Here is a 26,604-nt window from a genome sequence, read left to right on the forward strand (position 1 = left end):
TATTCCCTAACTCTGTTTTCTTTCTTCACCACAGTTTCCCTCTATAATTAGTCTCTTCTAACTCAGGCCAGTGAATAACAGCATAAGCTGGCCTATTCTGAACCACACCCCACCAACCATAGCAACTGTCTCACCGCATTGTTTCCCTCTGTTAGCATATACTTTTGAAATAACTACTTTGGGATAGGGAAAAAAAGTATTAATTTTCTTTATAACAGATACAACAATGTGTAATTGCTATATAAGTGCCATTTAGGGGCTTCATTCTTTATATGGATTGTTTAAATTATTTTATTCTCCCAATCAGCCACTTATCCATAATCTTTTTATCTGCTGGATGCCATCTTTATCATAAGGTAAATTTTCCTAGACATCTTTTGCTGTTAGCCTTAATTTGCTAATTTGAAAGGTATTAGTTTGTTCGGTGTCTCAAATTTCCTATTCAGCTCAAATGAGGTAATGCACATCAAAATTATTTTTGATGAAAACTATAAATGGAAATTTTGAAGATTAGACAAAAGTCTAATATACCCTGTTCTTTTTACGTATGTATGCCTTTGTATACAATTTTGTATTTTAAGTTTTTTTCTTTTCTTTGTTTTTTTTTTTTTTTAAGATTTTATTTATTTGACAGACAGCACAAGCAGGGGGAAAAGCAGAGGAAAAAGGGAGAAGCAGACTCCCCAATGAGCAGGGAGCCCAATGTGGGGCTTGATCTCAGGACCCTGAGATCATGACCTGAGCCGCAGGCAGATGCTCCGCCGACTGAGCCTCCCAGTTGCCCTATTTTAAGTTTTTTCATTTGACAATATATTGTACATCCCTTACCATATTTCTGCATGCCTGGCAATACAAGTATCCTTCACATTCCAAATCTGTTTTATCCAGTCTTCAGTGAAATTGGTTGTTGAGGGTTCTGCTCTATTTGAATCGCTTTGGTTCCCCAAGTTTGGAAAGCAAATAGCATGATTGTTTAGAAAGTATCTGAAAGTTTATTTAAGTATGTTTGATTCCTGAGTTTAGACTGTGAAATTTTTAGATATCAGGAATTTGAATAACAAGGGATAACTGTATTGTCAAAGGGTATTGCACTGAAATGCTACCTATTGTAGTGGTTTCCTTTGATTGGAAACCCAACTCAGAGTGGCTCAGGATAAAAAGAATTGATTGTCACCCTTAACAAGGAAGTTTAGTGGTGGAGTTTATTTGAGGCACAGCTAGATTTAGGAGCCCAAGCAGTATTGATGAGGCTCTGCTCTATGTATTCGTTCATTTTCTTTTACTGCACAAAGGCTTCTTTGCATTCAGGAAAGATGGTTGTGAAAGGTTCTAGGTTTACATCTTTTCAGGTAACCAGCCCAATAGAAAAGAAAATGCTTCGTTCCTAATAGTTGAAGAAAAAGGCCAGGATGAAATTTCAGTGAGCAACTGCTGTTGCCAGGGGAAATGGAGTAAACTGATGAGCTGGGCCTGGGTCACAACTAATACTACCTTCCCCCCTAACTGGGGGATGAGGTCAGTCTATTCAAACTGTGTCAGGTGACAAGGGAGGCAGTTCTTCAAAGGCAAACTCATTATTGTACTTTCACTAGAAAAAAGGGCCAGACTAATAAACTGGTTAGCTCTCCATGTACCTGTGTTATAGTGTGTTATAATTTCTTCCACACCTTTTTTTTAGTTGAAATACTACAAAATGTATTTTCTCTTAGCACCCAATTTGACTTTTACTTGGCATTGACCTACTATAGGTAAAATTGGGCTTCTGTATACTGTCTAGTGATGGAGATCAGCTGAGGTACACTTTTGTCACATCTTACCTGAAATCTGTTTCTCAACCTTTTTTTTTTTTTTTTTTTTTTAAATTCTTGAAGAGATAGAAATAGTGTTTTTTACTTTCTGAGAGAGGCACCTATCCACCTTTGACCTAAATCTCATTTAGTCTTGCTTACCAAAGAACATTTGCTCATCAGATAGACTTTCCATTTTCTTTAGTTTTCAACGTCTGCTTTTCTACTTGAAAATTTATAGCTATTTATAAATATTTGTATTTATATTCTATTAATAGCTATAAAGACGTGCTCCCGAGCCCTCTAATAAATGATTCACTCATACTTTTTTTTTTTTTGAAGATTTTATTTATTTGAGAAAGAGAGAGAGAGAGAGGAGGGAAAAAGAGAGGGAGAGCAAGTAGGGGTAAGAACAGAGCTCCAGGGAGGGACATGCAGACTCTGCTGAACTTAGTTGGAGCCTGATGCAGGCCTTGATCTCATGACCCTAAGATCATGACCTGAGCCAAAAAGAGTCAGACACTTAACTGACTGAACCACCCAGATGCCTCTCACTCATACTTTCCTTTTTTTTTTTCTTCATAGCAGATTTGATCATTGTCCACTAGTTCTCTTGCCAGTCTTTTATTTTTTTTTTTTTAAAGATTTTATTTATTTATTTGACAGAGAGAGAGATCACAAGTAGGCAGAGGGAGGCAGAGAGAGGAAGGGAAGCAGGCTTCGTGCCTAGCAGAGAGCCCGATGTGGGGCTCAATCCCAGGACCCTGGGATCATGACCTGAGCTGAAGGCAGAGGCTTTAACCCACTGAGCCACCCAGGTGCCCTTGCCAGTCTATCTTATGCCACTCTTTCCTTAACCTCTTACTTACTTCCTACTTTTGAGAGTCACCAATAATATCTAGAGACTTTTGTCTCAGGTATAAACCTAGACTTACAGTATTAAAGGGTTAAAAGGCACCTAAGAGATATTTAAGATATTTAATTCAACTTTCTTTTTTAGTTTTGCTTGGTGTGATTTCGTTTATATCAACTTTTTTTTCTCTGGCATTTACATGGTATAATTTTTTTTTTATACTTTCAGATCTTGTATCCTCATATTATAGATATGTGTCCGTTGAATACAGCATATAGTGGGATTTTAAAAGTCTGTTGGCAATCTTTGTCTTTCACCTAGAGCATTTACATTTAATATAGTTACTGATGTATGCTGTCCATTTGTTCCATCTGTTCTCTCTCTAGGACTCCCCCTCCTTTCTTGCCTTCTTTTGAATTGATCATTTTTTAATCATTCCATCTTTTTCACACTGTTAATTGCAGAGTTATACTTTCTCCCATTTTTTTTTAGTGGTTACCCTAGAATAAGGGTCAGCAACCTTTTTTTTTTTTAAATAAAGATTTTATTATTTATTTGACAGATAGAGAGATCACAAGTAGACAGAGGCAGGCAGAGAGAGAGGAGGAGGCAGGCTCCCTGCTGAGCAGAGAACCCGATGCAGGACTTGATCCTAGGACTCTGAGATCATGACCCGAGCTGAAGGCAGAGGCTTAACCCACTGAGCCACCCAAGCGCCCCAACCTTTTCTTTTAAGGGCAACCTAGTAAACATTTTTGGCTTTGTGCACCATGTGGTTTCTGTCACTGTAGTGCAGAAGCTTCCACAGATAACAGGTAATGATATAAATTACAGATAGAGGATTAGGTAAAGTCATCCATGTAGAAGAGCACTGGGTTGAGACCAGAAACTGGGAGATTTTTTTTTTTTTTTTAAATTTTGGTTTGAAAGTGAGGTGTGGAAAAGGAGCTCTGAGAGTGAGTCAGAAAAGCAGTGAGCCTATCAGGAAGATTACAATAAAAATAATTGTCATGTGAGGGTAGTTTCAAGAATGATAAGATGGGTTTCTAGGTCAGATGCTATAGTGTGGCGTGTAAGATCAGGATTCAGAAGAGGCCTTTGGATTTGGCAACTTTAGGGTAATGGTGACATTTTCAGAGACTATTGGCAGAGCTTGCTGTGTGGGAAGAGTGGTAAAGGAGTGAAAAGTGGAAAGATAAACTGTTGATTCTCAAATACTATTTTTTGGACAAGCAGCAACAGAACTGCATAGATTTCCCAACCTCAGAACCATTATTGGACTTAGAAATGTGTATTTTTAAAACATTGCCCAGATGATTTTATTTTATTTTTATAAGATTTTATTTATTTATTTGACAGACAGAGATCACAAGTAGGCAGAGAGGCAGAGAGAGAGAGGAAGAGAAGCGGGCTCCCCGCTGAGCAGAGAGCCTGATGTGGGGCTCGATCCCAGGACCCTGAGACCATGACCTGAGTCGAAGGCAGAGGCTTACCCCACTAAGTCACCCAGGCGCCCCTGCCCAGATGATTTTAATAAATCCTAATGGTTTGCCATCAGGATTATTTGTGAGTGATATCTTGAGGCAACCCCTTTCCCAAATACAAAGCGAAAGAGAAAACCAAATTGACATAAATGGGGCACAAAAACGATAAGCTTTTCTATGTTTCAGAAAAGCAGTAGAACACAAAGTAGTTAGTACAGCTGTGGCTGGGACCCTGAAAGTAAAGCAACTGAGGTTTGGGTTTCTTTGACGTAATGGGGAAGTGTTGTTGGAATTGGGCTCATTGTTGGAAACCATGGGCCACGATGGATAGGGCTCTTCTGTTAAAAAAGATTCTTCTGAGTTTAGTTCTAGGGCCTGCTCTATTTTACATCTTTAGAAATCAGACTATAATTATGCAATGTATCTACTGGAATAATGCAGGGCCTATCCTGCTTGGGTGTAAGTAGTAGCTTTGCTGGTGACCCCTGCTATCCTCTTATATCTAGGGATTCAGAGGAACACAAATAGCTTTTCAGCTAGGAACCTGCTATTTCAGAGCATATTCTTAATGTTAGTGCAGGACAGATCTTGTGATTTGAGCAGACCAACTGTATGAAAAATTGTATGAGATAACTGGGAATATTGAATCCTGACCAGTAATACTAAAAATTGTTAATTTTTAAAGGTGTGATTAATGGTATTGTGGTTATGTTAAAAAAAAGTAAATAGTAGGTTCTCAGTAAATGTTTGTATGAAAAACAAAATTTCCATTTTCCAGAAAGTACACCTGTAAATCCATATTTTAAAACAAATTAAGCCATCTAATGCTGAAGATAGGAAATAAAATCCGAAGAGCAGCTTGCTCTGGATGACATTAAAATACTAATCTGAAAATACCAAATTTTATATTTAGTAGTTTTAAGGAGATGAGTAATATCCCTTAAATTAAAACAGTTATGGCACTTAAGGTAGAAAAAAGATCAGGTAGGTAGGAAAATGACAGAAACTTTATAAGTGAAAGCTAGTGTAATTTAAAACACAGCATGATGTTGATAAATGGGAGGTCAATAGGATGTCTGTTTTCCAGTATCTATGAAATTAGTGTAGTGTCTATCAAAATGTCAGAAGGTTTTTTCATGGTAGTGGACGTGCTGATCTTAAAATTCTTAGTAAAAAGTCAGAGTAATATTAAAGAAGAACAAGTTGAAGTGATATGCCCTCCAGATATCAGAATTTATTATGGGGTGCCTGGGTAGCTAAGTCCAGTAAGCAGCTGCCTTTGGCTTGGGTCATGGTCCTGGGGTCCTGGGATTGAGCCCTGCTCGGGGCTTCCTGCTCAGTGAGGAGTCTGCTTCTCCCTCTTCCTCTGCTCTGCTCATGTTCTCTCTCACTCTCCCTCTCTCAAATAAATAAATAAAACCTAAAAAAAAAAAAACTTATGGAGCTGTAGTAATTAAGATAGGTTCAGGGATGGGCGAATAGAGTAGTAAAAGAGAATAGGGAACCCAGAACACATAGATATTTATATGGAATTTGCCACATGACGAAGGTGGCATTATAAATCAGAGGGGAAAGATTGGACTCTTGATTGTGGTGCTGATAAAATTGTTAATCTGAATTGGCATGAAAACAATTAAGAGCCGTATGAAAATAAATTCTGTATGAATTAAATATGTAAATGAGAAAAGAACAATTTAGGCCTTTGAGAAGAAAATAACAGGCGGATTACTTTATGTCCTCAGGATGAAGAGGGATTTTTAAAAAACTATACGAAGAGAATGCTATGTGGGCATTGGATCCAGACTGCCTGCTTTATTTTTATTTTTTTAAAGATTTTATTTATTTGATAGAGATCACAAGTAGATGGAGAGGCAGGCAGAGAGAGAGAGAGAGAGAGAAGCAGGCTCCCTGCTGAGCAGAGAGGCTGATGTGGGACTCGATCCCAGGACCCTGAGATCATGACCTGAGCCGTAGGCAGCGGCTTAACCCACTGAGCCACTGAGGCGCCCCAGACTGCCTGCTTTAGATCTCAACTCTTTCACATTTTGGTTATGACTTCGGGCAAATTATGTAATCTTTCTATGTTTTCTTATTTGTAATTGAGGATGAAGATGATGATTTAAAAAAAGAGAGCCCTCAGAGGAATGCCTGGGTGGCTTAGTTGGTTAAGGTGTCCCAACTCTTGATTTCGACTCAGGTCATGATCTTGGGGTTGTGGAATTAAGTCCCCCGGTTGGGCTCTGCACTGGGCATGGAGCTTTCTTGGAATTCTCTCTCTCTCTGCCCTCCATCCCACTCACTTGTGCTCTCTCTCTTGCGTGCATGTGCTCTCTCAGAACAACAACAAAATAGCTGTCAGAGAGAAATTACAAGAAATTAAACATGTGAAATGCTTAGAAAAATGACTAGTACAAATAAATACATAGAGCTAACTGTAGTTATTGTTACTATAATTTACTAAAAAAGAAATCATAACGTGTAAAGGATTGATAAATTTGTTAAAAATAAAAAGTTCCCTTCAACAAAATGTATTGTAAACAAAATAGAAAGCTAAGGCACTGATCAGGAGGAGATATTTGTCACGCATTTAACTGAAAACTGATTAATATCCAGGGTATATGAAAAACTCATTCAAACTGATAAAGAAAAGGTAACTCAAAAACCAGAAATGAAGGGGCGTCTGGGTGGCTCAGTGGGTTAAACCTCTGCCTTTGGCTTGGGTCATGATCTCAGGGTCCTGGGATTGAGCCCTGCATAGGGCTCTCTTCTCAGCCAGGAGCCTGCTTCCCCCCCCCCCCCCCCCCGCCTACTTGTGATCTCTCTGTGTCAAATTAATAAATAAAATCTTAAAAAAATTTAAAAAAAGCCCAGAAATGAATAAGCAACACAGTGCAAATGACAAATGATAGGATAATTGTTGCACTTGTCACACTAGTAATCAGGGAAATGCAAATGAAAGTAATGAGATACCTTTTGGCACTTAAGGTGGCAGAAACTCAAGTCTGGCGATACCAACTTTTATTGGTAAGGAGGCAGAGAAACATGAGCACTTTCTACGCTGGCTGTCACATAGTCAGCATGACTATTTTGGAGAGTATTTTGTTTATATTGACAATTTCACTCTTAGGTATAAAGCCCAAGGAAGGCTTGGAAGAGACATATGAGAACTGCAGCATTGTTTTAATGTGTAATCCTGGGAACATTCTAAATGTTTGCTGGAAGGACTGTAGATTGATAAATTGTGGTATGGTCATACAGTGGTATTAAAAAAAAAACTTAATTTTTTAAAGCAGTTTTAGATTAGGGTCACAGCAAATTTGAACAGAAGATCCAGACCTTCTGCCTGGACAACATCCCATCACCCCCACTCTGTGGTACCTTTATTACAATTAAAGAACCTACATACAATGGCATATTATTTGGCACTTAGTGAACTTTTATGTGCAAAAGACAAGTGAGATGCAGACTAATAAGTATGATATGACACCTTTTTTTAAACTTAAAAAAGTGAAACAGTATTTGTTTGTAATAACTTGTGGAGATCCACATATGTAGTAAAAATATAGAAATGTGTTTGGGAATAATATCAAGCTCAGGATAGTGGTAACCTCTTAACTTTATCTCTGGTACTTTGTTTATAAACTGATCTGGAGTAATAACAGCAGTTTTCAAACTTGTTGAATTGCGTGGTGGATGATGACTACTTTTTTAAAAAAATTAGTTTCAGAGGTAGAATTTAGTGTTTCATTAGTTGCCTAGAACACCCAGTGCTTATTACATCAAGTGCCCTCCTTAATACTCATCACCCAATTACTGCATTCCTTCTACCCACCTCCCCTCCAGCAAACCTCAGTTTGTTTCCCAGAGTTCAGCATCTCCTATGGTTTGCCTCTCTCTCAGTTTTCATCTTATTTTTCTTTCCCTTCCCCTTTGTTTATCTCTTTTGTTTCTTAAAATTCTACATATGAGTGAAATCATATGGTATTTGTCTTTCTCCATCTCATTTCACCTAGCTTAATGCCCTCTAGTTCCATGGTAAGGTTTCAGTCTTTTTTTTTTTTTTTTAAGATTTTATTTATTTGAGGGATGCCTGGGTGGTTGTTAAGTGGCTGCCTTTAGCTCAGATCATGATCTCTTGAGTCCTGGGATCTCAAGTCCCACATTGGGCTCCTTGCTCAATGGTAAGCCTGCCTCCTGCGGGCCACTCCTCCTGCTTGTGCTTGCTCTCTGTCTGTCAAATAAGTAAATAGAATCTTAAAAAAAAGATTTTATTTATTTGAGAGAGAGGGCATGAGCAGGAGGAGGGGTTGGGGGAGAAGGTCAAGTAGACTCCCCACTGAGCAGGGAGCCTGACTCAGCCCTATCCCAGGACTGTGTGTGTGTGTGTGTGCATGTGCGTGTATACCACATTGGAAGATAACGCATCTTCTTTATTCATTCATCTGTTGATGGATATTGGGGCTCTTCCATATTTTAGCTATAGTGGACATTGCTGCTATATACATTGGGGTGCATGTGCCCCTTCAAATCACTATATTTGTATACTTTGGATAAATACCTAGTAGTGCAATTGCTGGATTGTAGAGTAGCTCTATTTTTAACTTCTTGAACCTCCATACTGTTTTCCAGAGTGGCTATACCAGTTTGCATTCCCACCAATAGTGTATGAGGGCTCTCCTTTCTCCGCATGCTTGCCAAAATTTTTTCCTGAGTGTTAATTTTAGTCATTCTGATTGTGTTGATGTGAGATGGTATCTCATTGTGGTTTTGATTTGTATTTCCTTGATGTCAAGTGATGCTGAGAATTTTTTCATGCGTGTGACTACTTTTTATATATTCTGTAATATTCTGTGTTTGAAAGATCATCTAGGAAAAAGGTAAACAAAGTTTCTTCATTTGAGGATGCAGTAATATGCAGTAATATGAGAGAGAAGTAACTGAAGTTACTTTTAGAAAATAACATGGCATCTTTATATGTCAAAGGGTGAAATAAATTAAAAAGGGAAAGAGTGATAACACATGAGGATGATTTTTTGTTGGGGCGTTACTGATGGAGATGAGAAGAAATAGGTTTTATTAGTCCTGAAAAGATGTGGAATATGTTTCTTATGTAAACTGGAATAGGAAAGCAGAGATGAGATGCAAATAGAAATACATTTTGAATTGGAAAAGGCACTATTTTCTCAGCGAGTTATCGAAGTTGAAATAATTCTCGGGTTGTTACATATGTGGGGTTTGAGAAGATTGGAAGAATATGCAGAATATTTGTAAGGAATGAAATAAGGTCAGATAAAAAATTAGCCTTGAAGGAAAGGGAAGGTTGAATAAAATTTATAGTATTTTGTTGTATAATTTTATCAGCTTTGTTTGGCAAGCCAGTGGCAGGATCTTATTGTTGACTGCTTTACTTCACCACTTAGGGGTGGTGGAAAGTCAGAGCCCAAAAGTCCTTGAAAATATTATGCGTAATAGGTTTCTCTTACTATTCTCTTAGTTATAATTTTTTTAACAGTTTTTCATATGTTTATTGGCCATTTATATATATTTTTAAACTTTTTAATTTTTTTTATTAATATATAATATATTATTAGCCCCAGGGATGCAGGTCTGTGAATTGCCAGGTTTACACACTGCACAGCACTCACCATAGCACATACCTTCCCCAATGTCCATAACCCCACCACCCTCTCCTACCCCGCCCCCCCAGCAACCCTCAGTTTGTTTTTTTGTGAGATTAAGAGTGTCTTATGGTTTGTCTCCCTCCCGATCCCATCTTGTTTTATTTATTCTTTTACTACCCTCCAAATCCCTTAGGTTGCCTCTCAACTTCCTCGTATCAGGGTGTTATAATTTTATCTAGTTTAGTTTTTCTGTTTATTTGATCTTCTTATTTTTTTAAGTTTTTATTGAAAACTAAAGTTAGTTAACATACAGTGCAACATTTGTTTCAGGTGTAGATATTAGTGATTCAGCACTTATATACCACACCCAGTGTTCATCACAAGTGTGCTCCTTAATTCCTGTCAACTGCATAACCCATCCCCCCCCACCTCTGGTAGCCATCATTTTGTTCTCTACAGTTAAGAGTGTATTTCTTGGTTTGCCTCTCTTTCCCGCCTCCATGTTCATTTGTTTTCAGTTTCTTGAATTCCACATGAGTGAAATCATAGTATTTGTTTTTCTCTGACTAGCTTCTTTCACTTAGCATAATACTCCTGGTTCTGGGACGCCTCCGTGGCTCAGTTGTTAAGCATCTGCCTTTGACTCAGGTCATGATCCCAGGGTCCGGGGATCAAACCCTGCATCAGGTTCCCTGCTTAGTAGGAAGCCTGCTTCTCCCTCTCCCACTCCCCCTGCTTGTGTTCCTTCTCTTGCTGTCTCTCTCTGTGTCAAACAAATTAAAAAATCTTAAAAAAAAATTACTTTCTAGTTCTGTCCATGTTGTTGTAAATGGCAAGATTTCATTTCTTTTTTTTTCCTTAAAGATTTATTTATTTTAGAGAGCATGCATGAGTGGGGGGAGGAGCAGAGAGACTGAGAGAATCTTAAATAGACTTCCTGCTGAGCAGGGAGATAGATTTGGGGCTCGATCTCAGGACCCTGGGATCATGACCAGAGCCAAAATCAGGAGTTGGACACTTAACCTATTGAGCCACCCAGGTGCCCCAAGATTTCATTCTTTTTTATGGCCGAGTAATATTCCATTATATATATAATGGAATATTATATATATAATGGAATATTAATGTCCACCTTTTTTATCCATTCATCAGTTGGTGGACATTTGGGCTCTTTACATAATTTGGCTTTTGTTGATAATGCTGCTGTAAATATTGGGGTGAATGTATCCCTTTGATTAGTATTTTTGTATCCTTGGGTAAATATCTAGTAGTGCTGGATCATAGCGTAGTTCTATTTTAAAAAAAAATTTTTTAAAAAGGTTTTATTTATTTATTTGACAGAGAGAGATCACAAATAGGCAGAAAGGCAGGCAAAGAGAGAGGGGGAAGCAGGCTCCCGATTTAACTTTTTGAGAAACTTCCATACTGTTTTCCAGAGTGGCTGCTCCAGTTTTCATTCCCACCAATAGTGTAATAGGGTTTCCCTTTCTCTGCATCCTTGCCAACACCTCTTGTTTCCTGTGTTGTTAATTTCATCTTCTTACTGTTTTCAATTAGCAATAATCGCGCCTCGGATAAACCTCATTGGCTACGATACTGCCACTGCGCAAAGCTTCATCTTCTTACTGTTTTAATTTCACAAAAATTTTGCTTCATGGTGGCATTCTTTCTTGTTTTTGCTTTATCCGTAAGAACTTTGGGTGCAGGGTGATTATATTTGCCTGATTTTTCTGTCCATTTTAATTCAGCTTTGTTGAGGTTCCTTCAAATATAAAGAAAGAACTTGATTCCAATCTCAGGTACTTTAGAAACATTTGAGATAGTAGAGGATAAAATACTTTTTTATTGGTACTCTGCATTTTAAATTATTAGTATAATAAAACTTGGAAAAAAATCTTTGGCAAGTTGCTATTTTAGAAACTGTCCAGATTAGGATGATAAAATGTAATATTATGTGGTCTTGATGAGACTGTTTTCAAGACTGTTTCTAGACTAAGAGTTAGGGTTTTATGTTCTAAATGATGTAATGAAATGATTTAAGCCTTTCCTGTGCATCAGAAAGTGAAGATTGTGTAATATGATTTCTAAATGTTTCACACTTTTTATGTTCCAGTTCTTTTGCCACGAAAATGGTTTGCACAGTCTTGAACACATACTATCCATGCTGATGGGACAGAGTCCAATATGAATATAAATGATGGAGGAAGACGACGCTTTGAGGATAATGAACATACATTACGTATATATCCTGGGACAATTTCAGAAGGGACTATCTACTGTCCAGTTCCTGCCAGAAAAAACTCCACAGCTGCTGAGGTGATTGAGTCTCTTATAAACAGACTTCATCTTGACAAAACAAAATGTTACGTTCTTGCAGAAGTAAAGGAATTTGGTGGAGAAGAATGGATACTCAATCCAACAGACTGTCCAGTTCAGCGAATGATGTTGTGGCCTCGGATGGCTTTGGAAAATCGCCTGAGTGGAGAGGACTATCGCTTTCTTCTGAGAGAAAAAAACCTTGATGGATCAATCCATTATGGTAGTCTGCAGTCATGGCTACGGGTGACAGAAGAACGCCGCAGGATGATGGAACGGGGTTTTCTTCCACAGCCTCAACAGAAAGACTTTGATGATTTATGTAGCTTACCTGATTTGAATGAGAAAACTCTTTTAGAAAACCTACGAAATCGCTTTAAGCATGAAAAAATTTACACCTATGTTGGCAGTATTCTAATAGTTATTAACCCATTCAAGTTTCTTCCTATTTATAATCCCAAATATGTCAAAATGTATGATAACCACCAATTGGGAAAACTGGAGCCCCATATTTATGCTGTGGCTGATGTAGCTTATCATGCCATGCTTCAGCGCAAGAAGAATCAGTGCATCGTGATTTCAGGAGAGAGTGGTTCTGGAAAGACGCAAAGCACAAACTTTCTTATTCACCACCTTACTGCTCTCAGTCAGAAGGGATTTGCCAGTGGAGTGGAACAAATTATTCTTGGAGCTGGACCAGTGCTTGAGGTAAGTGAGTAGAAATACTTTTCTTACTCTTACATGTTTATAAGATATAAACTGATATACTCTGACATGTTTATCTTTCAAAAATAAATAAACATTTGGTACTTATGAGAAAATAAAACTAGAAGTATAGATATAATTTTTAGTTACCAAGGAAAAATGGAAGATGGAAAGCAAAAAAGGCAGTGTGGAAGTTTAAAGGGTAAGACAGTGGCAGTATTTTTTTCAAAGGTGTTTTTGGGTCATAGTGATGAAGAAGGAGATGATTGGAGTCATAGGTATCCCCCTTTAAAGGGAAATAGCAAGGGCAGGATTTCTGTCTGTAATTGGGTTGTGGAATTAGGTGGTTGGGAAAAATATTCTTATCAGTATATTTGTATCCTTGTAACTTTAACGTGTGCCTAATATCGAATTCTAAGCGTTCAGTTTGAAAATGTAAAGAATATGGGAAAAAATTTAGTTCTGTAATGTTTTAGATGTAATATTACCAAAGGTAGAAAGGAAAGAAATACCATTTTTGTTTTAGAGATGAAAGGAAAAGGTAATACTACATTTTTAAAAAAGATTTTATAGGGGAGAGAGAGAGTGCATGTGTGAATGGGAGGAGAGACAGAGGGAGAGGGGCCAGCAGACTCCCCACTGAGCGGGGAGCCTGAAGTGGGGCTCAATACCAGGATCCTGAGATCATGACCTGAGCTGAAGTCAGATGCTTACCCAACTGAGCCACCCACACGCTTCAGAGTATTTTTTAAAAGGGATTTTGTAAGGCTTAATTGAGATATACTAAACCACACATATTGAAAATGTACAATTTGATAAAATTTGACATTTATATATACTAATTAAACCATCACGACTACAATCAAGATACTGAATATACCCATTATCCCTAAAGTTTCCTCATCTCTTTGTAATTCTCTTACTTTTACCAGCTCAGTCATCTATGGGAAACCACTTACTTTTTTTTTTTTTAAAGATATTATTTACTTATTTGACAGATAGCACAAGTAGGCAGAGCAGCAGGCAGAGGGAGAGGGAGAAGCAGGCTCCCTGCTGAGCAGGGAGCCAGACATGGGGCTCGGTCCCAGGACCCTGGAATCATGACCTGAGCTGAAGGCAGCTGCTTAATCGACTGAACCACCCAGGTGCCCCAAGAAACCACTTACTTTGTCATGATAGTTTGTATTTTCTACAAACTAATTTTTATATAAATGGAATCATATATTTTGTACTCTTTTATGTTTGACTTCTCTTGGTATAATTATTTCAGGATTCATCCATATTGTTTGTGTCAGTAATTTATTCCTTTTGCTAAGGTAGAATTCCACTGTGTGGGTATACCACACTTCATTTATCCATTTATCACCTGCTAATGGATATTTAGATTGTTGCTAGTTTTTGGCTGTTATACATAAAACTCTAGGTCTTTGTGTGGACATACACTTTCTTTTGGGTAAATACCTAGGAGTGGAATAACTACTTCATATGATAGGGTAATGCTTAACTTTTTAAGAAACTGCCAAACTTTTCCAGAGTGATTGTATCTATCATTTTATATTCTCACTCAGCAATGTATGTCAGTTCTAGTTACTTCACATCCTTGCTAACCCTTGATAGAGTCATTCCTTTAAATTTTAGTCATTCACATACATATATAGTGGTATCTCATTGAGGATTTATTTATTTATTTATTTAATTTATTATTGTGTTATGATAGTTACCATACAGTACATAATTCGTTTTTGATGTAGTGTTCCATGATTCATTGTTTGTGTATAACACCTAGTGCTCCATGCAATCCGTGCCCTCCTTAATACTGATTACCATGCTCAGCCATTCCCCTCACCCCCACTCCCTTCTAAAACTCTTCGTTTGTTTCCTGGGGTCCATAGTCTCTCATGGTTTGTCTCCCATTCCAATCTCTTCCTCTTTATTTTTCCCTACTCCTCAGGTCCTCCATGCTATTCCTTATGTTCCACAAACAAGTGAAACCATTTGATAATTGACTTTCTCTGTTTGAATTATTTCACTTAGCATAATGTCCTCCCGTCCCATCCAAGTTGATTAAAGTTGGGTATTCATCCTTTCTGATGGCTGAGTAATGTTCCATTGTGTATATGGACCACATTTTCTTCATCCATTCATCTTTTGAAGGGCTTCTTGGCTCTTTCCATATTTTGGCTATTGTGGACATTGCTGCTATGAACACTGGGATGCATATGGCTGTTCTTTTAGCTACATCTGTATCTTTGGGGTAAATACCCAGTAGTGCAATTGCTGGGTCATAGGGTAGCTCTATTTTTAAGTTTTTGAGAAACCTCCACACTGTTTTCTAAAATGGCTACTCCAATTTGCATTCCCACCAGCAGTGTAAGAGGTATCCCCTTTCTCTATTTCTCCAGCATTTGTTGTTTGTTGGTGTGTCAATTTTGCCATTCTAATTGGCGTAAGGTGGTATCTCAGTGTAGTTTTGATTTGAATTTCCCTGATGCCGAGTGATGTAGAGCACTTTTTCACATGTTTGTTAGCCATTTGTGTATTTTCTTTGGAGAAGTGTCTGCTTATGTCTTCTGCCCATTTTTTGACTTGATTATCTGTTTTTTGGGTGTTGAGTTGGGGAAGTTTTTTTTTTTTTTTAAGATTTTGTTTATTTATTAGAGAGAGATCATGAGTAGGCAGAGAGGCAGGCAGAGAGGGGGAAGCAGGCTCCCCACTGAGCAGAGAGCCTGATGCAGGGTTTGATCCCAGGACCCTGAGATCATGACCTGAGCCAAAGGCAGAGGCTTAACCCACTGAGCCACCCAGGTGCCCCAAGAAGTTCTTTATAGATCTTAGATATCAACCCTTTGTCTGTATGGTCATTTACGAATATCTTCTCCCTTTCAGGGTTGCCTCTTTGTTTTGTTGACTGTTTTCTTTGCTGTGCAGAAGTTTTTTATCTTGATGAAGTCCAAAAGTTCATTTTCGCTTTTGCTTCCCTTGCCTCTGGAGACGTGTCTTGAAAAAAGTATCTGTGGCTTAAGTGGGTAGAAGAATAAATGAAACAAGATGGGATTGGGAGGGAGACAAACCATAAGTGACTCTTAATCTCACAAAACAAACTGAGGGTTGCCGGGGGGAGGGGGTTGGGGAGAAGGGGGTGGGATTATGGACATTGGGGAGGGTATGTGATTTGGTGAGTGCTGTGAAGTGTGTAAACCTGGTGATTCACAGACCTGGGGATAAAAATATATGTATATAAAAAATATATGTTTATAAAAAATAAAAAATAAAAAAAAAAAAAAAAAAAAAAGTATCTGTGGCCGATGTCAAAGAGGTTACTGCCTATGTACATCTCCTTTAGGATTTTGATGGTTCCTATCTCACATTGAGGTCATTCATCCATTTAGAGTTTATCTTGTGTGTAGTAAAAGAGAATGGTCCAGTTTCATTCTTCCATATATAGCTGTCCATTTTTCCCAGCACCATTTATTGAAGAGACGTCTTTCTTCCATTGGATATTTTTTTCTTGCTTTGTTGAAGATTAGTTGACCATAGAGTTGAGGGCCCATATCTGGGTTGTCTATTCTGTTCCATTGATATATATGTCTGTTTTTGTGCCAGTACCATGCTGTCTTGGTGATCACAGGTTTGTAATATAGCTTGAAGTCAGGCAACTTGATTCCCCCAGCTTTCTTTTTCTTTTTTAACATTTCCTTGGCAGTTTGGGATCTTTTCTGGTTCCATAAAAATTTTAGGATTGTTTGTTCCAGCATTTTGGAGAATGCCATTGGTATTACTTTGCATTTTATAATGACTAATGCTATAAGCATATTTTCATGTGTTTATTTGGCCTCTATGTATTTTCTTTGGTGAAATGTTTGTCAAAATTTATTGTCCCTAATTTTTTACTGGGTTTTCTTTCAGTGTTTTGAAAGTTTTTTGTGTAGTGGGTACAAGTCCTTTATCACATATATGTTTGCCCACATTTTCTCCCAGATTTAACTACCTCTTTTTTTTTTTTTAATTTTATTTATTTATTTGACAGAGAGAGATCACAAGCAGGCAGAGAGGCAGGCAGAGAGAGGAGGAAGCAGGCTCCCTGCTGAGCAGAGAGCCTGATGCGGGGCTCGATCCCAGGACCCTGAGATCATGACCTGAGCTGAAGGCAGCGGCTTAACCACTGAGCCACCCAGGCGCCCCTTCTTTTTTTTTTTTTTTTTTTTAAATATAGTTGACAATATGTTATTTTAGTTTCAGGTGTACAACTTAGTGATTCCAAATGTTTTTAATATTGTGCTGTGTTTACCATAAGTGTATCTACCATCTATCCTGATACATTGCTATTACAATATCATTAACTATATTCCTTATGCTGTGCCTTTTATTCCCATAGTTTGTTCATTCCGTAAGTGGAAGCCTGTATCTCTCACTTGCTTCACCCATTAGGCCCAGCCTTCCTCCCCTACCTCTCTGGCAACTATCATTTTGTTCTCTGTTTGGTTCTGCTTTTCGTTTCTTCTTTTTTTCCCCCTAGATTCTTATGAGTGAAATCATATGGTATTTTTCTTTCTCAATCTGACTTATTTCACTTAGTGTAATATCCTCTGGGTCCATCCATGTTGTCTTAAATGACATGATCTTCTCCTTTTTTTATGGCTGTGTAGTATCCATTTGTATGTATATACATCACATCTTACTTATTCATCTGTTGATGAACACTTAGGTTTTTTCATATCTTGGCTATTGTAAAGAATGTTAGAGTAAACAAAGGAGTGCATGTATCTCTTTGAATTAGTGTTTTTATTTTATTTATTTATTTTTTTTGACAAATACCCAGTAGTGGAATCATTGAATTGTATGGCACTTCTATTTTTAATATTTTGAGGAACCTGCATACTATTTTTCATAGTGGCTGTACCAATTTAAATTTCCGCCAACAATACAAGGGTTCCTTTTCCTCCACATTCTCACCAACGCTTGTTATTTCTAATGTTTTTGATAATGGCCATTCTAGCCAGGTGTAAGTTATTATCTGATTGTGGTTTTGATTTGCATTTTCCTGATAATGAGTGATATAGATCATCTTTACATATGTCTGTTGGCCATCTTTATCTATTCAGGTCCTCTGTCCAATTTAGTTGGATTATTTTTTTGGTGGTGTTCAAGTTTTTTCTGTATTTAATTTTTATTTTTAAAGTCTTTTTTTTTTAAAGATTTTATTTATTTATTTGACACAGAGAGAGAGAGAGATCACAAGTAGGTAGAGAGGCAAGCAGAGTATTTTTTATTTTTTAAAGTTTTTTTTTTTAAATTTATTTGACAGAAAGAGACAGTGAGAGAGAGAACACAAGCAGGGGGAGCGGAAGAGGGAGAAACAGACTTCCTGCTGAGCAGGGAGCCCGATGTGGGACTCGATCCCAGAACCCTGAGATCATGACCTGAGCTGAAGGCTATTGCTTAACCAACTGAGCCACCGAGGCACTCTGAAGTTTTTTTTGTTTTTGTTTTTTTTTTTTAATATATTTTAGATATGAACTCCTTATTAGATTATCATTTGCAAATATTCTCCCCCCTCTCAGTAGGTTGTCTTTTTGATGGTTTCTTTAACTGTGTGAAAGTTTTTGTTGTTTTTGTTTTGTTTTGTTTTGTTTTGGTGTGGTCCCAGTAGCTTGTTTTTGTTTTCCTTGCCTTATGAGACATATCTAGAAAAATGTTGCTTTGGCCTGTGTCAGGGAAATTACTATTTGTGTTCTTTTCTAGGATTTTATGGTTTCAGGTCTTGTATTTGGGTTTTAATCCAATTTGAGTTTATTTTTGTGTTACAGGGAGGTCAGTTACATTCTTTTGCATGTAGTTGTCCCGTTTTCCTAGCACCATTATTGATGAGACTGTCTCATGTTATGTATTTTTGCTTCGTCATTGATTAATTGATGTATAAGTGTGGGTTTATTTCTGGGCTCTCTATTCTGTGCCATTGATTTATGTGTCTGTTTTTGTGTTGGTACCATCCTGTTTTGATTACTACAGCTTGGTGAGGTATATGTTGAATTGTGAAATTGTGATACCTCCAGTTTTGGTTTTGTCAAGATTGTTTTGGTTACTCCAGGATTCTTTTGCTTCCATAGAAATTTTACTGTTATTTGTTTTGGTTTTTTAAAAAAAATGCTTTTGGTACTTTGATAGGTATTGCATTGAATCTGTAGATTGCTTTGGGTAATATAGATATTGTAATAATATTAATTCTTCCAATCTGTGAGCCTGGACTATTTTTCCATTTGCTTGTGTCATCTTCAGTTTCTTTCATCAGTGTTTTATGGTTTTGGAGTATAGATCTTTGACTCTTTTTGTGAAGTTTATTCATGGGTTTTTTCTTCTTTTTGGTTCAGTAGTAAATGGTATTTTCTTAATTTCTCTATCTGCTGCTTTGTTATTAGTGTATAGAAATGCTACCGATTTCTGGGTGTTAATTTTGTATCCTTCAGCTTTACTGAAGGTTGCTTTTTGGTGGCGTTTTTAAGATTTTTCTGTGTATGTCATTTGCAAATAGTGATGGTTTAACTTCTTTACCAATGTGAATGCCTCTTCTTTTTCTTGTCTGATTGCTGTGGCTGGGACTTTTAATACTGTGTAGCAAGAGTGTGCATATTTGTCTTATTCCTAATCTTAGGGAAAAGCTCTCAGTTTTTCACCATTGAGTGTGATGTTAGCTGTGGGTTTTTTTTTTTTTTTTAAGATTTTATTTATTTATTTGACCTACAGAGACCACAAGTAGGCAGAGAAGCAGGCAGAGAGAAAGGAGGAAGGAGGCTCCCCGCTAACAGAGAGCCCGATGCGGGGCTTGATCCCAGAACCCTGGGATCATGACCTGAGCCACCCAGGCACCCCAGCTGTGGGTTTTTTATATATTGTGTTTATTATGTTGAGGTATGTGCCCTCTAGCCCCACGTTTTTGGGAGTTTTTATCATCAGTGGAATTTGAATTTGTCAGATGGTTTTTCTGCACCTATTGGGATGACCATATGATTATGATCCTTGGTTTTGTTGATGTGGTGTTATCACATCAATTTGTGAATACTGAATCATTCTTACAACCCTGGAGACAGTCTCACTTGGTCATGGTGCATGATCTTTTTAATGTATTGTTGTATGTGGTTTGGTCATATTTTGTTGGTGGTGTTTGCCTTTATATTCATCAGGGATATTGGCCTGCAGTTTTTTTTGGGTGTGGGTGGTGTCTTCTTTTGGGTTAGGCATGGCGTGATCCTGGCCTCATGAATGTATTTGGAAGCTTTGATGAGGGTAGGTATTAACTCTTTTTAAAATGTTTGATAGAATTCACTCGTTGATCCTTCTGGTCCTGGACTACTACTTCTTCTTTTTTTTTTTTTTAATTTTTTTTCTGGACTTTCTATTCAGTTTTTTAAAATCTATGTATGTTTGGTTTTTTTTTGACTATATTCTCCTGTTTTCATTATTATAGCTTGTAATAAAGTTTGAAATCAGAAAGTATGCCTCTAGCTCTGTTCTTTTTCAGGATTACCTTGGTTATTTGGGGTAATCTATGGTTGTATACAAATTTTAGGATTGTCTTTTCTACTTTTGTGTATAGTGCCATTAGGATTTTGATAGGAATTGCAGTGAATATGTAGATTGCTTTGGGGTAGTCTGGACATTTTAACAATGTGAATTCTTCCAATCCATGAGCACAGAATATCTTTGAATTTTTTGTGTCTTCTTCAGTTTTTGTCATGAGTGTCTTATAGTTTTCATTGTACAGATCTTTCACCTCCTTGGTGAAATGTCACTCAGATTTAACCCTCTTTTAGTAGTATCTTTTGAAGAGCAGAATTTTAGATTTTGATGAAGTCTAATTTAGCCATTTTTTTTTCTCTTATGGATAAGAAAACTCTGACTAATCCATGGTTGCAAAGATGTTCTCTCTCTCTCTCTCTTTTTTTTTTTTTAAGTTTTATGGTTTCAGGTTTCGCATTCAGGTCTGTGATCCATTTTGAATTTATTTTGTATATAGTGTAAGGTATAGATCCAGTGTTTTCCTATGAATATCTACTTGTTTCAAGATTATTTTTTGTTGAAGTACTATTTTTTCTTTACCTTAGTGCCTCTGTATCTTTGTCAGAAAATTGTCCATATATATGTGGGCTTATTTCACATTCTCTATTCTGTTCTACTTATTCATTTGGCTTTATGATAGTGCTATGCTACTTTCATTATGTAACTTTATAATAATTTTTGAAACTAGTTTTATTAATCCTTCTTTTGCTTAGTTGTTTGGATATTCTGTCCTTTGCATTTCTGTATGAATTTTAGAACTAAATTGTCAGTTGTCTCATAAAGTTTTTTTGGACTTTGATTGGCATAGTGTTAAATCTGTAGTTTAATTTGGAGAGAGCTGAAATATGCTAACAATAGTAAGTCATGTGAATCATGAACAAGTTTTATTTTCCCACTTATGAAGATCATCTCTAGTTTCTCTCAGTAGTATTTTGTTGTTTTAATGTGGAGGACTTTAACATATATAGTAATTTACATTTGTCAGTATTTTTGGATGCTTTTGTAAGTGGTATTTAAAAGGTTTCAGTTGTTAGTTCCTAATACATAGAGATATAGGTGATATTGGCACTTTGATCTTGTATGATACAAACTGGCTAGATACAAATATTCTTACTTTTTTAAAGTTTTCTTTGGATTTTCCACATGGGAAATCATCTTTGTGGTTAAAAAGACACTTTTCTTTTTTTCCAATCAGGATTTCTTTTTTCCTTCAGATTTCACTGATTATGCCAATATGAATATAAGTGGTGAAAGCAGCATTCTTCTCTTGGGGAAAAGAATTCAGCTTTAAACATTAAGTATGATGATAGCCATTGGGTTTTGTGTAGATGCTCTTTGTTAGATTGAGGACCATTCCCTTTTTTTATATATAATTAAAATTTTTTTTAATAAACATATAATGTATTATTAGCCCCAGGGGTACAGGTCTGTGAATTGCCAGGTTTACACACATCACAGCACTGACCATAGCACATACCCTCCCCAATGTCCATAATCCTACTACCCTCTCCCGACGCCCCTCCCCCCAGCAACCCTCAGTTTATTTTGTGTGATTAAGAGTCTCTTATGGTTTGTCTCCCTTCCACTCCCATCTTGTTTCATTTATTCTTCTTCTTTTTTTTTTTTAAAGATTTTATTTATTTATTTGACAGACAGAGATTACAGGTAAGCAGAGAGGCAGTCAGAGAGAGGAGGAAGCAGGCTCCCTGCTGAGCAGAGAGCCCAATGTGGGGCTCGATCCCAGGACCCTGGGATCATGACCTGAGCTGAAGGCAGAGGCTCTAACCCACTGAGCCACCCAGGCGCCCCTGTTTCATTTATTCTTTTCCTACTCCCCAAACCCCCCACATTGCCTCTCCACTTCCTCATATCAGGGAGATCATATCATATGATAGTTGTCTTTCTCCAACTGACTTATTTCACTCAGCATAATACCCTCTAGTTCCATCCACGTTGTCGCAAATGGCAAGATTTCATTTCTTTTGATGGCTGCATAGTATTCCTTTGTATATATATGCACCACATCTTCTTTATCCATTCATCTGTTGATGGACAACTAGGTTCTTTCCATAGTTTAGCTATTGTGGACATTTTTGTTATAAACATTCGGGTGCACGTGCCCCTTCGGATCACTACGTTTATATCTTTAAGGTAAATACCCAGTAGTGCAGTTGCTGGGTTGTAAGGTAGCTCTATTTTCAACTTCTTGAGGAACCTCCATGCTGTTTTCCAGAGTGGTTGCACCAACTTGCATTCCCACCAACAGTGTACGAGGGTTTCCCTTTCTCCACATCCTCGCCAGCATCTGTCATTTCCTGACTTGTTAATTTTAGCCATTCTGACTGGTGTGAGGGGTGGTATCTCATTGTGGTTTTGATTTGTATTTCCCTGATACTGAGTGGTGTGGAGCACTTTTTCATGTGTCTGTTGGCCATTGGGATGTCTTCTTTGCAGAAATGTCTGTTGGTGTCCTCTGCCCATTTCTTGATTGGATTATTTGTTCTTTGGGCGTTGAGTTTGATAAGCTCTTTATAGATTTTGGGTACTAGCCCTTTATCTGATATGTCGTTTGCAAATATCTTCTCCCATTCTGTCATTTGTCTTTTGGTTTTGTTAACTGTTTTTTTTGTTGTGCAAAAGCTTTTGATCTTGATGAAGTCCCAATAGTTCATTTTTGCCCTTGCTTCCCTTGCTTTTGGCGATGTTCCTAGGAAGAAGTTGCTGCCGCTGAGGTTGAAGAGGTTGCTGCCTGTGTGTTCCTCAAGGATTTTGATGAATTCCTTTCTCTCATTGAGGTCCTTCATCCATTTTGAGTCTTATTTTCGTGTGTGGTATAAGGAAATGGTCCAGTTTTATTCTTCTGCATGTGGCTGTCCAATTTTCCCAACACCATTTGTTGAAGAGACTGTCTTTTTTCCATTGGATATTCTTTCTTGCTTTGTTGAAGATTAGTTGACCATAGAGTTGAGGGTCTATTTCTGGGCTCTCTATTCTGTTCCATTGATCTATGTGTCTGGTTTTGTGCTAGTACCATACTGTCTTGATGATTATAGCTTTGTAATGGAGCTTGAAGTCTGGAATTGTGATGTCACCAACTTTGGCTTTCTTCTTCAATATTTCTCTGGCTATTTGAGGTCTTTTCTGGTTCTATCTAAATTTTAGGATTATTTGTTCCATTTCTTTGAAAAAAATGGATGGGATTTTGGTAGGGATTGCATTAAATGTGTACATTGCTTTAGGTAGTATAGACATTTTCACAATATTTGTTCTTCCAATCCATGAGCATGGAACATTTTTTCATTTCTTTGTGTCTTCCTCAATTTCTTTCATGAGTTCTTTATAGTTTATTGAGTATAGATTCTTTGCCTCTATGGTTAGGTTTATTCCTAGGTATTTTATGGTTTTGGGTGCAATTGTAAATGGGATTGTCTCCTTAATTTCTCTGTCTTGTTGTTGGTGTAAAGAAATGCAATTGATTTCTGTACATTGATTTTATATCCTGACACTTTACTGAATTCCTGTACAAGTTCTAGCAGATTTGGACTGGAGTCTTTGGGTTTTCCATATATAGAATCATATCATCTGCATAGAGTGATAGTTGACTTCTTCTTTGTCAGTTTGGATGCCTTTAATTTCTTTTTGTTGTCTGATTGCTGAGGCTAAGACTTCTAGTACTATGTGGAATAGCGGTGGTGATAGTGGACATTCCTGCCATGTTCCTGACCTTAGCGGAAAAGCTCTCAGTTTTGGGAGAGAGGGAATCTTATGCAGGCTTTCCCCCAGCATGGAGCCTGATGTGGGGTTGATCTCACAACCCTGAGGTTATGACTTGAGCCGAAATCAACAGTCAGATGCTCAACCAACTGGGCTACCCAGGTGCCCTGCCATTTGTTTTTTTATATCCTGTACTCTTCCATTACTACTTTCTATTATGTCATGGAGATGTTTTCTAGCATGCCATTTTAGTTTTGTTGTTGTCTCTCCTTTTAGGTTTTTTGGTTATTTTTTTAGTGGTATTCCTGAGCATTCCAATTAACATTGGAATAACATTGGATTACTACCAACTTAATTTCAATAATATGCAGAAACTTTCTTCTGTATAGCTCTATTCCTTTCCTCCTCCTTTGTGCTTTTATTTTCATATAAATAATTTTCAAATTATTTTTCTACATTGTTATATCCATACACATAGGTTTCTTTTTATTGTTTTATGGAATTTTCTTTCAGGTCAGGTAGGAGGAAAAAGGTTACAAAATATTTATACTGTTTTGTATTTACATTACATTTATCTTTGCTTGTGTTCTTTATCTCTTCATATAGCTTTGCTTCATTATCATGTGTGTTTTTAGCTTGAATTACTTCATTTAGTGTTTTTCATAAGGCCTATCTGCTGATTGTATTCTTTGAATTTTTGTTCATTTAAATGTCTTATTTTCTCCTTTAATTTTAAAAGATAGTTTTACTGGACACAGAATTCTTGGTTGACAGGCTTTTCTCAGTGATTTGAATATATAACTCTACTGTTTTTAATTCTTAATGTTTTATTTGGAGAAATTAGGTGATATGCTTATTGAGGAACTTTTATATGGTATGTGTTGCATCTCTTTTACTGCTTATAAGAACTATTCTTTTTTTAAACGATTTTTATTTATTTGAGAGGGAGAGCACATTGCTGAGGAGAGATCCTGATGCAGGGCTCCATCCCAGGACCCTGTGATTATATAAGAACTATTCTTTCTCTTTTAGCTATTTGATCATCATTTGTCTAGGTGCAGATCTTTTTTTAGTTTTGGATGCTTGGAGTTTGTGAAGGTTGGTGGATATGTAGATTATTGTTTTTCATGAAATTTGGGAAGTATTGGGCCTTTCATTGTTGAAATATTCAGTTTTTGTTTCACTGTATCCACTTGCTATGTCTCTATGAAAGCCCCTCCAATGAATTTTTCATTTTAATTAATATATTTTTCAATAATGAAATTTTTATAATTTCTACCCCTTCACTGATATACTCTATTGTTAAGGTATATTTTCATACTTTCCTTTAGTTGTTTGAAAATACTTAAAATAGCTGATGCAAAGTTTTGGTTTTGTAGGTCCAACATCTGGGTTTTGCCAGGGAAGTTTCTATTTATTGCTTTTTTTTTTTTTAATTTATTTATCAATTTGGCAGAGAGAGATCACAGGTGGGCAGAGAGGCAGGCAGAGAGAGAGAGGAGGAAGCAGGCTCCCCGCCAAGCTGAGAGCCCGATTTGGGACTCGATTGCAGAACCCTGAGATCATGACCTGAGCCAAAGGCAGAGGCTTAACCCACTGAGCCACCCGGGCGCCTGCTGCTTATTTCTTTTTATAAAATTTTCCTGGTCCATGCTTTTTCCTCTTTGCATGTCTTACAATGTTTTGGTGAAAAGTGGGCATTTTTATTAATGCAGCGTGGCAGTTCTGAGAATGAGATTTTTCCCTCCTCCCAGGATTTGGTTGTACTATGACTTCTCTGGAATAAGTTTGTGAATTCTGTTCTTTTTCCTTGCGGCCTTTACATTCTTTCTTCATTTAGCTTAGTGGTCAGATAATTGGACAAGGATTTTTTTTTTAAATGTCAGGAAGCAGTTAGGCTCCCAGTTTCTTCTGTGAAGTTCTGTGTGCTTCTTGGATGCTTGTCAACATTTAACCAGGTAATTGTCAAATCTGCCTTACCTTTTACTTCCTGTTTACATAGAACTTAAATATCAAATCAGAGATCTCACCTCTTTACTGAGCATGTGTATATTTCTGGATATGTGCACAGTCCTGCACCAGTACAACACTTTTTACATTTACATTTCATTTCTTTCTTTCTTTCTTTTTTAAAGATTTTATCTATCTATCTATTTATTTATTTAGTTAGTTAGTTATTTATTTGAGAGAGAGAGCACAAGCCAGAGGGAGAAGCAGACTCCTTGCTGAGCAGGGAGAGTGACAGGGGGCTGGATCCCAGGATCCTGATTCTTAACTGACTAAGCCACCCAAGCCTTCCGATTTCAGATCTTTAAATGCCGCTTTTGTATAGGTCATTCACTAACTTTTTCTTTTAAGTTGTTTGGTTGCCTCATTTTTTGCCTCATTATCTTATTGCTACCTTAGGCAGTTTCAGTATTTAAACAATTGCCTCTGATTGTTTTTAACAAACATACGTGGTGAAAAGGTTGTCTCTTTTGAATGAGCTTCAAGTCCAGTCAGGTAAAGATAATCCTTTGAGTGAGGTTTTCCAGGAAAATGCCATATAAAATTCTGACAGTTACCTGTGA

At 37.2% G+C, this 26,604-nt stretch overlaps 1 protein-coding gene and 1 pseudogene across 10 annotated transcripts in view; one reads left to right on the forward strand and one right to left on the reverse strand.

Annotated features, from left to right (window-relative positions):
• MYO9A (myosin IXA) overlaps positions 1-26,604 on the forward strand; it is a 297,273-nt gene that overhangs the window by 32,345 nt on the left and 238,324 nt on the right. For all 10 annotated transcript variants that reach the window (XM_059180512.1, XM_059180509.1, XM_059180516.1 and 7 more), the window contains exon 2: positions 11,859-12,769. In XM_059180512.1, the coding sequence (XP_059036495.1) occupies positions 11,930-12,769 (840 nt within the window). In that variant the 5' untranslated portion in view covers positions 11,859-11,929. The remainder of the gene's footprint in view (positions 1-11,858; positions 12,770-26,604) is intronic.
• LOC131837338 (U4 spliceosomal RNA) lies at positions 11,286-11,359 on the reverse strand (annotated as a pseudogene).

This window comes from Mustela lutreola, chromosome 7, assembly GCF_030435805.1.
Source record: "Mustela lutreola isolate mMusLut2 chromosome 7, mMusLut2.pri, whole genome shotgun sequence".
Taxonomy (NCBI): Eukaryota; Metazoa; Chordata; class Mammalia; order Carnivora; family Mustelidae; genus Mustela; species Mustela lutreola.